The following is a 13,527-nucleotide window of genomic DNA, read 5'->3' on the forward strand; positions in this document are numbered from 1 at the left end:
TATAGTTGGCAACACATCAACGATATTCCTTGGTTTTGTTGCTCTAAGGGTTTGGGGCTTGAGAGCTTTGGCACCATTTCATTCTTTTGAAGAAGCAAGTAGGTTTTAATTAAGATTTTTTAATTGTTTAATTTATTTGTTAGAAATATATTTTTGCGAGTGATCTACCAATTCTATCCCCTAAAATTTGTAACCGGATTGTTAGATGGTTTGATTCACAACTGAGAGTTGATTTCTAGGATGTAAAAGTTTGGATTTTTAAATGTGAAGGACCAATTTGTTTTCATTTTAAATGTGAGGGACGAAAAGAATTTTTTTACGAAATGTGAGGGATGAAACATTTCATTTTCCCTAAAATTTTTAGCTAATTTTGTTTATCTAAGATAAGAGCTACTTTGACAGTGTGCGTCTTATTTTGCACTTGTTACATTGCGTATCATGGTAAAGCAGGACGTGTGATATATTTTCCATTGAGTAGATAATTTTGTTTATCTAAGATGAGAGCTACTCTGAGAGTCAATGCCTAATTTAGGTCCAACTCTTCATTCTTTGATTTGTTTCAGAAGTATGCCAAATTCAATGCCTTTAATGACAAGCAAAATTGCTAACTTCGTTAAGTTGGGCCATCACAGCTCAATATTTGAATGTACATCAAAGGCCTAAATTTGATCCCTACTCCAATGATGAAATTGCAGGGGAAAAAAAATCACCTATAAAGAAAGTTGTAGGGGAATATTTTTCAAGCAGCCTGTCTAAATAAATCAAGGCTAGCTCATCACTTCAATCAAATTCTTCGGTGTCCTTAGTGTACTCTTTGTCTGCGTGAAAATCAGGTTCGTCAGGCTTGAAAAGCTTTGGCATTGGTAAACTTGAGCTAGCAGCTTCAACCCTTGTGACCTTCGGGCCTCTTTTAGTGTTGGTAGCAAATCTTGAAGCCAAAACTGTAGCTCCTAAATGTTGGGGAATGCCATCCATTGCAGCAGTGCCAGTAGTAGTACTTCCATAAACTGCAGCTGCAAATGCATCACCATACTGGCTGTCTTCATCAAAGAACTGCAGATTGCACGAGTATTCCTGCCTTGCCAGCTCTTCTGCAAGCCTCTTTCTTTTGAGTCGTCTCCAAGCAGCTTGTATGAAGCAAGCTCCCCATGTCCTCCACTGGTGTGAGTAATATCGGAAAGCATGTTGTAACCTCTTGCTGTGAAGCCGTTTGAATTGATTCGCGACAAATTTGAGGTCCTCAGCACGAAGTGCAAATGCTTCGACTTCAGTAAGTGATTTGACAGTACGCGTTGAGGATGGGAGATTGAGGTTCGATGTAGGCATTAAGGCCCATGTCAGCAGTTCTTCACCACAGAAGTCACCAGGTTTAAGAGTAATGGAGTTAAAAAAACCAGAGCGTCCACCATTGGTAGTTGAGCTCTCAAGTTCACCTCTGATGATGAAAAGCATCTCAGCAACTGGATCACCTTCTCGGACAATGTACGTGTCTTTGGTATTCAATGATGAAACAAGACGTTCACATATTGCATCTAGGAGTTGGTCATCCATTTGAGAGAAGAAAGGAACCTAAACCTGTGATGTTAGTCACACAGAGACAAGGAAAGAGGTACACTGAAACAGCAGAGCTAGACCAATCTTGACATGACTAGGGACAAGTATATATTTAAACCGCACCTTATCCTTGTTCCTATGCACCAAATGCAAATGTGAAACTTTCAGATGGATAATTGTGACATATATCCAACCTCAACAGAATTCAACAAGGTTGGCTGACTTGCAAACAGGATTCATCCACAGGCACAGATATATGAGTAAATCCAACAAATTGGTTAATCCAAGAGAAAGGATTAAAGTAGCAAGTGAAGCATTTCAGATCAATGGTTGCCGTATTATTGAAAAAGAAAAAAAAAATCACTTCATCTGTGCATAACAATGAACTCCACATTATTAGGAAATGCACACAGGACAACATCTCCTAAATACATGCAAGTTGGCAGAAATCATCAAGCTGAATGTACGTCTAGTCTGATACTTGCAACATACAAAGGATGATGTCTTCGGTAAGTTGGCTTAAGCAGTCAACTTGTCTATAACTTTAGGCTGGCTTCCAACTCTAGCTTAAGATCAAAGCATATATCACTTTCCTTTTTGGTCAATATATCTTAGTACTAGATTTGTAAAGGCGAAATAAGATCCGAACAAAGAATTTATTTACTTCATTACCAATTGTTCCACCAGTTCAACCATGCTGGAAACAGATGTTGAAAAATCATTTATTTCTGCTTCTTCAATAACTTTAATATCGTGATCCCACCTAATCAGGCGAAAATTTAAAAACTCTCTACATCATACATTATTAAAAGTGCTGATGTTTTTAACCAGATGAAGACGATGAAGCCAGTTTCTGTTTGCATAGTAGTGAAGCCTTCAGAGTACTAATTCCACAATATTTTCAATGAAATCAAACTCATATTTCCTGTTGAGTATATCTAATCACTAGATGAATGCATAAAAGTTTCACTTGAAAGAATAAAAAGAGGGGAAAGAAGTATAATGAATCTGATATCCAACAAGTAAGGAATCTAAACAACCAATCTATCAGGAAAATGATTCCCATATGAAAATGTAACAGGTTCCAAATGATCTTCACTCACTACCTATATGCATGTCTAGTGTGCACTTTTGTATAACAATAAGTAAAACACTTACTCGGCGGACAAGGTTCAGGCAAAGATGCCTTTGAATTTCGCGGCGTATGTCTAAGGGTAAGGCTTGCAAGATTTCTTCTTCATCTACTCCTCTTGTAGCAAGCCATTTATACTGGACAAAACGACGAACACGATCCTGCAAATCTGGAGGTAGTTGACGATGTCTCATCCATTCCTCAGTATCTCTTCGCTTAACCCTCCACTCTTCGAGTCTTGCCGTGGTAGATTCCAAATAGGTCTAGAATGACAATAACACTGGCGTCAGATGATTATCAAATTATCAACCAATTTGGACACCAATAATGGATAGCTGACAGCATGTATCATTTTCAGAAGTTGGGAATTGCATCTTTAACTATATTAGAAGTGATGGCGTACATGGTCACTGCACTAATAACTAGAAAACAAAGTTCTCTTCTTCCTATGCTAAACAAAACCTATATAAGAATGTGTTTAAGCACCAGTAGTTGATCCATGGAAGATGTTTAAATCGAGCATTAATCAAAAGATCATACTGTAGAACTCAGACAAGCTACAAAAACTTTTGATGTACAAATTTACTCTTTTACTTGCACATCTGATAGACAAAAACTTATCTTTATGCAGCTACAACTTTCTTGCCTATTATTTCTACACATGCAAACAAATAAACTTAAATGACACTGAGGTGTATTATAAAGTAATGCTTCATCACCAACAAGATGAAGCAGGACAAAATACAGATTTCAAAGAAGAGGTAAACCAAGAGTTAGTTGAGGGAACATGAAAGAAACTAGGAAGGTACTAGGTAAGACACAGTAGGAGAAGACTATTCATGCAGGGTTATAGCTTTCATGTAATCAAGTGATTTCACAAAATTGATTTTCTTCATTTGAGCATATTTGGGTTCAATAAAAGTGACTAGTCAATTTGAATTATGCACCTCTATATGGTTTTGGCCCCACTTTAATAGCCAAATTAGGTACTTGAGCTCAAATAATGATGATACAAACACATGTAAAAGGCGACTGGATAATTCCGATAGTAATCTTGCCTTTAGTTTATCTCATCATTAGCAACTCTAATCATGGTTCAGTGACACATACATGAACTTAACGTGGACATAAATTTTGTCAAACAAGAACAGTAAAAAGTTAGGTAGAAAGCAACTTTCAAATATGTGACAAGGTTTTCAGATACCTATGACCAGAAGAGAGAACAAATGAAGATCATGTGAACTTAGAACACAAGAAAATATTCTTCTATCTTATTCTTCTGTAAAACAAGAGGAGAAGTTCATATGAACTTAGCAATTTCCAAATATAGATTGGATGAACATACTCTAGTCAACACTTGTGATTTTCAAAACTGCTGTAGCATCACTATCACAAATTTCTAGCGTGCATGTAAAAAGGTGCTCTTGAGGCAGTAATCAACTATATCCTCTGCAACATAGGAAAGGATGCAGGCTCCACTGGAATTGTATATTACTTCACTAAAAACTGAGAATATTAACCATCAGGTTTTTCACCAGACTAAATTAAATGATGCAATCTATAACATTAGCCATGCCTTGAATCTGTAATGACCGCATATGTTGAGGATATGCAAATATTGTCATGCAAATAGAATGACAAAGGTCATGATATGATAGTTCTTTTGATATAAGTGCATTTCCTGAAGAAGATGTACCTGCATATTGCCAATTAGAAACCCAAAAAAACTTAGTCCCACAAGACAAATAAGACAGCTGAAAAGTGTCTCCACAACTTGGGTACTTGCTGCTAAATTTTGCCCATAAGAACTGAAAGAGAAGAAGTAAAAGATTATTTGAGGCTGCTTTTCCAGAGAGAGAGAGAGAGAGGGAGGGAGGGAGGGAAATGATAGTTCTCATTTCTGGTTTCTGTAGCAAAAATCATAAGTGACAATACCAAAAAAAAATGTTTTCACACCAATTTAGTGAAGTAAAGCTTGGGATATATATATATTAACAAAGAGAAAATCCATAGTGAGAGAGTAATATAGTTTCGATTACTGATGGAAATGAACCAGATAGCGAGGAATGTGATCCCCATGACTCAAGTAAGCTTCTTAAGTAATAACCCACGAAAATACGTATGGAGTTTCAGCCAGAGTGATTCTTAACCAAGTTGGGGCAGAGTACAAACTAAGATGATGAAATTCTGCTTTAGTTCCATCATCTCCTATCCATTTAACATACCTGAGGTTCCGCAAGCCCCACCAAAGACAGTAAAAATATCTCTCAGCAATGTTCACGGAAGTTATTTGATCTTCATAGGCTTCAGCAAATAGCCCAAACTCAAACTTGTCTGGTGTACAAGTCGTGAATGCCTTAGTGCTTTTCTTCCAAGCATCCTTTTCATCTCCGGATTTAAGACAATCTAGGAAGAGAGTGTCACAATGATGACGTGTCTTCTCTTTTTCACATATCATCCTCCAGCATGTAAGATGTCGCTCAAAGGACATTAGGTACCATGAGGCTCCTAAAACCTGCACTGACAATTTTGAAAATGCAAATAATCATAATGAGCTCAATATATACTATATAGATTCTAACTGTTTGTTTCTAAATTTAACTCCAATTTAATTAGTAAAGAAAGTTCCGATTACCAGCCAAAACATGTTAAAAGATCCCAGAAGACAGGAAAAATAAGGATTTAAAGCATTGAAGGAACTAGCAACAAGTCTTACATGACTAGCTAGCATAAAGAGAATGAGATTGTATGCCGCTCCTGACCAAGCAGTCTTTGCCACTACCCCAGTGTTTTTTATAATTTTCCAATTCAGAGGGAAAATGACAAACAACCTCGGTATGTACTGAAGCATTATCACCAGAGAAATGGCATGATTAGCACGGGCAGCTGCAGGTTGTTGATTCAATGGCATCACAAACCAGACAAGAAACTGCCAAAAGTCAGAATAAAAGAGAACTCAAACATTGGCCTGTATCACATTGATGAAACATGATCAATCAATGAAGAGAAAAGGCCCATATGTGCCAAAAGTTTGAACCTTAAAGAGTAAAGAACAGTAGGAAAATAATAGAGAAAGACGCAAAGAAGATGAATACAAACACTGCACAAAAAGAAACAACGAACAAGAATGACAGGACCAATTATGTGAATTCACTATGACTGGAAAATGTTTCAGCCAGAAAAGTACCATATGCAAGAAGACGCAAAGCAAAAGGAAAGCATTTAGATGAGATGATAGTTTCAGTCTCTTACCTATGTCAAGCTGTGCACTAGTGCACAGATGGTAAAGCCTAAGATTGTATTCTTGATTAGGTGACAACAAACTTCCTCTTCACAATGTATAAGCAAAGAATTGCAAGCTCTCAAAATTTGTAATCACAGACGAAGATATATTACGACTAAAGAAAGTTCTGTTAGAAGGATGCCCCAACAATCAAGTAATTCATATTCTGTGTATCCTGAATTATGAAAATCTCTAATCACACATTGATTTCTAAAGGAACCAAACTTGTTTACAAATAAGTAGTGTTCTGGATTGAGGGAAAATACCGGTTTTCATCCCCAAACTTTGGGCACAAGACACATTTCTTCCCTCATCTTTCGGGCATGACACATTTGGTATCTGAATTAACAATTTTTGACCAAATGTCATCCTCAGACAGCAATTTAGCCAACCTTTAACGGACCGTTAAGTAAATGTGGCTATCTGATGCAAAATTAGGTGAAAAATGACGTTGTCTTCACTTTCCCTTTTTCTTTCACTTCAACAACTTCCTCTGCAAATTTCCGAGACTAAGCTCCTACTGCAAATTTCTCTGAGAGTAAACCCCCTCTTCCAATTATAAATATATAATTATAATTATATAATACATATAAATATTACTTTTACTAATATTTTATATAATTATAATGTATATTAGATATTAAATCTAATCATTATATAAACTTATATTCATAATAATAAATATAATTATAATTATCTAATTTATTAATATTATATACACATATATATTATAAGGGATAATTTCAGAAACCTCCCCTAAATTAGCTTATGGAAAAATGGGAAAATGGATAATTTATGGAGAAAAGCCATAAAGAACTGGTGTTTTATTGGAGAACTGGTTTATTTTTATTTTATCCGATAAATAAATTTGTTTATGAAAAAATGGGTACTCTGTTCTTATAATAGAGGAAAGCCATAAAGAGCTGAAGTTTTATTGGAAAACGAGTTTATTTTTATTTTATTCGATAAATAAATTTATTTATGGAAAAATGGGTACTCTGTTCTTATAATGGAGGAAAACCCTAAAGAGTTAGTCTTTTATAGAAAGTGATACTTTATAGAAAGTGACCGCGATTTGGTTTATGAAATTATCCAAAAAAAAATTAGAATGAATTTGTTTATTTAATTAAATAATTATTATATATATTTATATAATACATTATATAATTATGCTAATATTATTATAAAATATATAATTATAACTATATTATATATATAAATATTAATTATACTAATATATTATATGATTATAAAGTATATTATATATTAATTATAATTTTTAGTATATATTAGTATATTTATAATAATAAATATAAATATAATTATATAATATATTATTACTATATACACATATATATTATAAATATATGCACATATAATATACATTTATAAATATATATATATATATAAATATATTATAGTTATTACCCTAAATATATTAGAGTTATTAGGGTATAGTTATTATAGTTATTACACTAAATATATTATAGTTATTAGGGTATATACCCTAATAATATATATATATATATATATATATATATATATATTTATAAATATATATTATATGTGCATATATTTTAATATATATGTGTATATAGTAATAATATATTATATAATTATCTTTATATTTATTATGATAAATATACTTTATCATAATAAATATAAAGATAATTATATAATATATTATTACTATATACACATATATATTAAAATATATGCACATATAATATATATATATATAAATATATTATTAGGGTATATACCCTAATAACTATAATATATTTAGTGTAATAACTATAATAACTATACCCTAATAACTCTAATATATTTAGGGTAATAACTATAATATATTTATATATATATATTTATAAATGTGTATTATATGTGCATATATTTATAATATATATGTGTATATAGTAATAATATATAATGCATTATATAAATATATATAAAATAATGATTTCATTAAATAAACAAATTCATTCTAAATTGTTTTTTTTTGGATAATTTCATAAACCAAATCGCGGTCACTTTTTGTAAAGTATCGCTTTCCCATAAAAGACTAGCTCTTTAGGGCTTTCCTCCATTATAAGAACAGAGTATCCATTTTTTCATAAATAAATTTTTTATCGAATAAAATAAAAATAAACTCGTTTTCCAATAAAACTTCAGCTCTTTATGGCTTTCCTCTATTATAAGAACAGAGTACCCATTTTTTCATAAACAAATTTATTTATCGAATAAAATAAAAATAAACCAGTTCTCCAATAAAACACCAGTTCTTTATGGCTTTTCTCTATAAATTATCCATTTTCCCATTTTTCCATAAGCTAATTTAGGGGAGGTTTATGAAATTATCCCTTATAATATATATGGGTATATAATATCAATAAATTATATAATTATAATTATATTTATTATTATGAATATAAGGTTATATAATGATTAAATTTAATATCTAATATACATTATAATTATATAAAATATTAGTATAAGTAATATTTATATGTATTATATAATTATAATTATATATTTATAATTGGAAGAGGGGGTTTACTCTCGGAGAAATTTGCAGTAGGAGCTTAGTCTTGGAAATTTGCAGAGGAAGTGAAGATTATTTTCCACCTGATTTTGCTTCGCTTAGCCACATTTACTTAACGGTCCATTAAAGGTTGGTTAAATTGCCGTCTGAGGATGACATTTGGTCAAAAATTGTTAATTCAGACACCAAATGTATCATGCCCAAAAGATGAGGGACGAAATGTGTCTTGTGCCCAAAGTCTGGGGATGAAAACCGGTATTTTTCCTCTGGATTCATGCAAACTAGTGGTGAGTCGCCTTAACCATGCATGTTTCTTGTTGAAGACTTAGCTATACATCACAGATGCCTGCTCACCCAGTGCACTGAAGTATGGTGTGGTCTGCGTTCCTTTTTATTCATTATTTCATTTTCCTTTCCTTAAGTTGATGGAATCCTAAACTTTTATAAAAATTCCATTACTGACTTCCACATTCATCTGAGTACTGCCTCAATCACTTCCTAATCGAGCCTAATGGCAGGGTCTTCCTCCTGACAATCAAATCATCCTAAATACATGACTCTGCCATAGACCTCAACAATAGTTTTTGGCTTCTTTCCCTTCCTCTCCATTGGTACTAACTAATCCAACAATAAGATTCAAGTCTTGCATGTCCCAGCACGTTTCTTACACAGCAAACACATTCCTATGACGCCAAAATTTTAGCGGTCAACATGCATTGCCTTTCCAAGTTAAATTCACAATTTTAGTTTGTCAGTCAGAGATTATCTGCTGTAACAAGTCTAACTTCACTTCCCAAGAACTGCCCAAACATAAATCGAACATCATCTAAATTTGCTTCATGATAACTTATTTATAGACAGGTGAAGCAATAGCACTCTTTGATTTGGTCAAGCACATCATGTAGAGGAAAGTGCAGGAAGATCAAGAAGTTCAATCCAAACCAAATCTTCCTCATTATGCTGTTACACAAATTCCTGATTATCCTGCCTTTATACCATTGTATACCGCTATGCTGCCTAAACAGGCAAAATTGGTTTACTTGATCCTGGAGTTTTGGTGTCAATGAAAATTGACTTATCGCATCCTTTAAAAAAAAGGAATATTTTACAATTAAGGGGATCTATAGAATATGAAGGAATTATTGCAATATGCACCTTTGACCTATAATCAGTTTGCACTTTAATTTTAACACTGCAATACTATATACAATGGGTACATTGTTCAAATCATTTGAAAATGAATGGCTATATATATTTTTAGGTTTAACTCCTCAAGTTCCTTGACTTTCTTATGTTTACCAAAATACTCTTACTCATTTAGGCCTGCTAAACTTTTACCCATGTAAAAATACCTACCAAAATTGATTGACATTTTACTCATCCAAGCAATGTGCTATAAATCAGTTGATGGTTCTGAGGTATGCTCTAGGATGCAAATATCAATAAACCAAAAAAAAAAATGATAGGAATAAACAGATATAAAACCCCAAGAGATTCACAAATCCCCAAAATAAAAAGAGTCCAAATTCCCTAGTCGCCAGAGTATGAAAACCATAATCATCTTCACAGAAAAGAAAAGGGCCACAAGGAAATGTAAAAATTGCTCCAAGAAGCACTTACTTGAGGGATGGGAAGAGCAGCAGTAAGATCAATGACAAAATCAGTTTTCAAGTATCGAAACGCAATCTTCCTGGGATCCATAATCAAGTCTCCTTTCCCAAAGATCCTGGAGCTCGGAGCAACATAGGCAGTTCTGAACTTCATGGAAATTTGGAGCACAGAAAACAGATCCACAACGGTTCTGAGGGAGATGAGGGTGACGGCTGTGCTTACATCTATTCTCATGCAGTCTGTCCGCAGCATTGGGAGGAAGAAGAACAGAGGATCTATGAACAGAGCAGTGAGAGCCGTGGCCAAGAAAATGCGGTTCCATTTGTTGACAAACTCCCCGTTGGGGTCGAGAATTTGCTGCCACCATGGCTTATGGTGATCGTAGAGTAGAGATTGGATTGGTGGAAGATGGTGCAAGAACTTGGTTGATTCGAGGTGGAGGTAGAGATGATTCATCTTGGATTTTCCCCATTAAGGATTGAGATTGAGATGAAATGGGCAGCAGTTTCTGAACTTCCCACATCTAAGTCTGAATTTGAGGAGAGGAAAACGGGGAGCCATGCAAGATTGAAGAGTTCTGTGGCGAAGGAGTTACTTTGGTGAAATGTGGAAGGGAAAATACCGGTTTTCATCCCCAGACTTTGGGAACAAGACACATTTCGTCCCTCATCTTTTGGGTATGACACATTTGGTGTCTGAATTAACAATTTTTGACCAAATGTCATCCTCAGACGGCAATTTAACCAACCTTTAATGGACCGTTAAGTAAATGTGGCTAACCGAAACAAAATCAGGTGGAAAATGATCTTCACTTCCTCTGCAAATTTCCAAGACTAAGCTCCTACTGCAAATTTCCAAGAGAGTAAACCCCCTCTTCCAATTATAAATATATAATTATAATTATATAATACATATAAATATTACTTATACTAATATTTTATATAATTATAATGTATATTAGATATTAAATTTAATCATTATATAACCTTATATTCATAATAATAAATATAATTATAATTATATAATTTATTGATATTATATACACATATATATTATAAGGGATAATTTCATAAACCTCCCCTAAATTAGCTTATGGAAAAATGGAAAAATGGATAATTTATGGAGAAAAGCCATAAAGAACTGGTGTTTTATTGGAGAACTGGTTTATTTTTATTTTATCCGATAAATAAATTTGTTTATGAAAAAATGGGTACTCTGTTCTTATAATAGAGGAAAGCCATAAAGAGTTGAAGTTTTATTAGAAAACGAGTTTATTTTTATTTTATTCGATAAAAAATTTATTTATGAAAAAATGGGTACTCTGTTCTTATAATGGAGGAAAGCCCTAAAGAGCTAGTCTTTTATGGAAAAGCAATACTTTACAGAAAGTGACCGCGATTTGGTTTATGAAATTATCCAAAAAAAAACAATTTAGAATGAATTTGTTTATTTAATGAAATAATTATTATATACATATTTATATAATGCATTATATAATTATACTAATATATTTTATGAGTATAAAGTATATTATATATTAATTATAATTTTTGTATATATTAGTATATTTATCATAATAAATATAAATATAATTATATAATATATTATTACTATATACACATATATATTAAAATATATGCACATATAATATATATTTATATATATATTATTAGGGTATATACCCTAATAACTATAATAACTATACCCTAATAACTCTAATATATTTAGGGTAATAACTATAATATATTTATATATATATATATATATTTATAAATGTATATTATATGTGCATATATTTATAATATATATGTGTATATAGTAATAATATATTATATAATTATATTTATATTTATTATTATAAATATACTAATATATACTAAAAATTATAATTAATATATAATATACTTTATAATCATATAATGTATTAGTATAATTAATATATATAATATAGTTATAATTATATATTTTATAATAATATTAGTATAATTATAATGCATTATATAAATATATATATAATAATTATTTAATTAAATAAACAAATTCATTCTAATTTTTTTTTGGATAATTTCATAAACCAAATCGCGGTCACTTTCTATAAAGTATCACTTTCTATAAAAGACTAACTCTTTAGGGTTTTCCTCCATTATAAGAACAAAGTACCCATTTTTCCATAAATAAATTTATTTATTGAATAAAATAAAAATAAACTCGTTTTCCAATAAAATTTCAACTCTTTATGGCTTTCCTCTATTATAAGAACAGAGTACCCATTTTTTCATAAACAAATTTATTTATCGGATAAAATAAAAATAAACTCGTTTTCTAATAAAACTTCAACTCTTTATGGCTTTTCTCCATAAATTATCCATTTTCCCATTTTTCCATAAGCTAATTTAGGGGAGGTTTCTGAAATTATCCCTTATAATATATATGTGTATATAATATTAATAAATTAGATAATTATATTTATATTTATTATTATGAATATAAGTTTATATAATGATTAGATTTAATATCTAATATACATTATAATTATATAAAATATTAGTATAAGTAATATTTATATGTATTATATAATTATAATTATATATTTATAATTGGAAGAGGGGGTTTACTCTCAGAGAAATTTGCAGTAGGAGCTTAGTCTTGGAAATTTGCAGAGGAAGTTGTTGAAGTGAAAGAAAAAGGGAAAGTGAAGACAACGTCATTTTTCACCTGATTTTGCTTCAGATAACCACATTTACTTAACGGTCCGTTAAAGGTTGGCTAAATCGCTGTCTGAGGATGACATTTGGTCAAAAATTGTTAATTCAGACACCAAATGTGTCATGCCGGAAAGATGAGGGGCGAAATGTGTCTTGTGCCCAAAGTTTGGGGATGAAAACCGGTATTTTCCCAAATGTGGAATTGGGAGCAGACACGGCTGGATTTTGATGCAGTTGTATGGTTGTCATATGAGTATTTTTCCCATGTTTGTATAAGTTTCACGCGTGCGCATCAACTGGAGGACTGTTTGCACGTAAGTTTTTTGCCCCATTTTTAGTAGACAAGGGCTTGTTTCGCAAATGAGTTTTTGTCCAAGTTTATCTTCTATCAGTTTTTTAATAATTTTAACTATAGTAATCTTAAAAAACTTTTCAAACTTTTTAACATGCACACTTTTTAAGACCCAAAACACATACAAAAATTTCCCTTCCTCCTTTCTTCTTCCACTTCGACCCACCACCACCTACGCCGCCGACCAAGACCGGCCGTCACCAGTTTGGGGATGAAAACCGGTATTTTCCCAAATGTGGAATTGGGAGCAGACACGGCTGGATTTTGATGCAGTTGTATGGTTGTCATATGAGTATTTTTCCCATGTTTGTATAAGTTTCACGCGTGCGCATCAACTGGAGGACTGTT

General features: G+C 32.0%; 1 protein-coding gene across 1 annotated transcript; it reads right to left on the reverse strand.

The window, feature by feature from the left end:
* Positions 1 to 566: 566 nt before the first annotated feature.
* LOC113738688 (probable cyclic nucleotide-gated ion channel 16) lies at positions 567 to 10,704 on the reverse strand. The gene is made up of 6 exons (XM_027265931.2): positions 10,132 to 10,704; positions 5,403 to 5,615; positions 4,912 to 5,201; positions 4,383 to 4,494; positions 2,713 to 2,949; positions 567 to 1,569 (listed from the first exon to the last, which is right to left on the reverse strand). The coding sequence occupies exons 1-6, from the start codon at positions 10,576 to 10,578 to the stop codon at positions 781 to 783; spliced, it is 2,088 nt and encodes a 695-aa protein (XP_027121732.1). The 5' UTR covers positions 10,579 to 10,704; the 3' UTR covers positions 567 to 780.
* Positions 10,705 to 13,527: the final 2,823 nt, after the last annotated feature.

The sequence above is a fragment of the Coffea arabica genome, chromosome 4c (genome assembly GCF_036785885.1).
Source record: "Coffea arabica cultivar ET-39 chromosome 4c, Coffea Arabica ET-39 HiFi, whole genome shotgun sequence".
Taxonomy (NCBI): Eukaryota; Viridiplantae; Streptophyta; class Magnoliopsida; order Gentianales; family Rubiaceae; genus Coffea; species Coffea arabica.

Bases quoted from the DNA above. Each gene is read 5' to 3' on its own strand.
- LOC113738688 (XM_027265931.2), bottom strand. From the start codon at position 10,578: ATGAATCATCTCTACCTCCACCTCGAATCAACCAAGTTCTTGCACCAT. The intron at 5,616-10,131 runs GTAAGTGCTTCT...GACTTTTGGCAG, and splicing joins CTGCTCTTCCCATCCCTCAA to TTTCTTGTCTGGTTTGTGAT. The intron at 4,495-4,911 runs GTATGTTAAATG...CTTCTCTTTCAG, and splicing joins TGGGGCTTGCGGAACCTCAG to TTCTTATGGGCAAAATTTAG.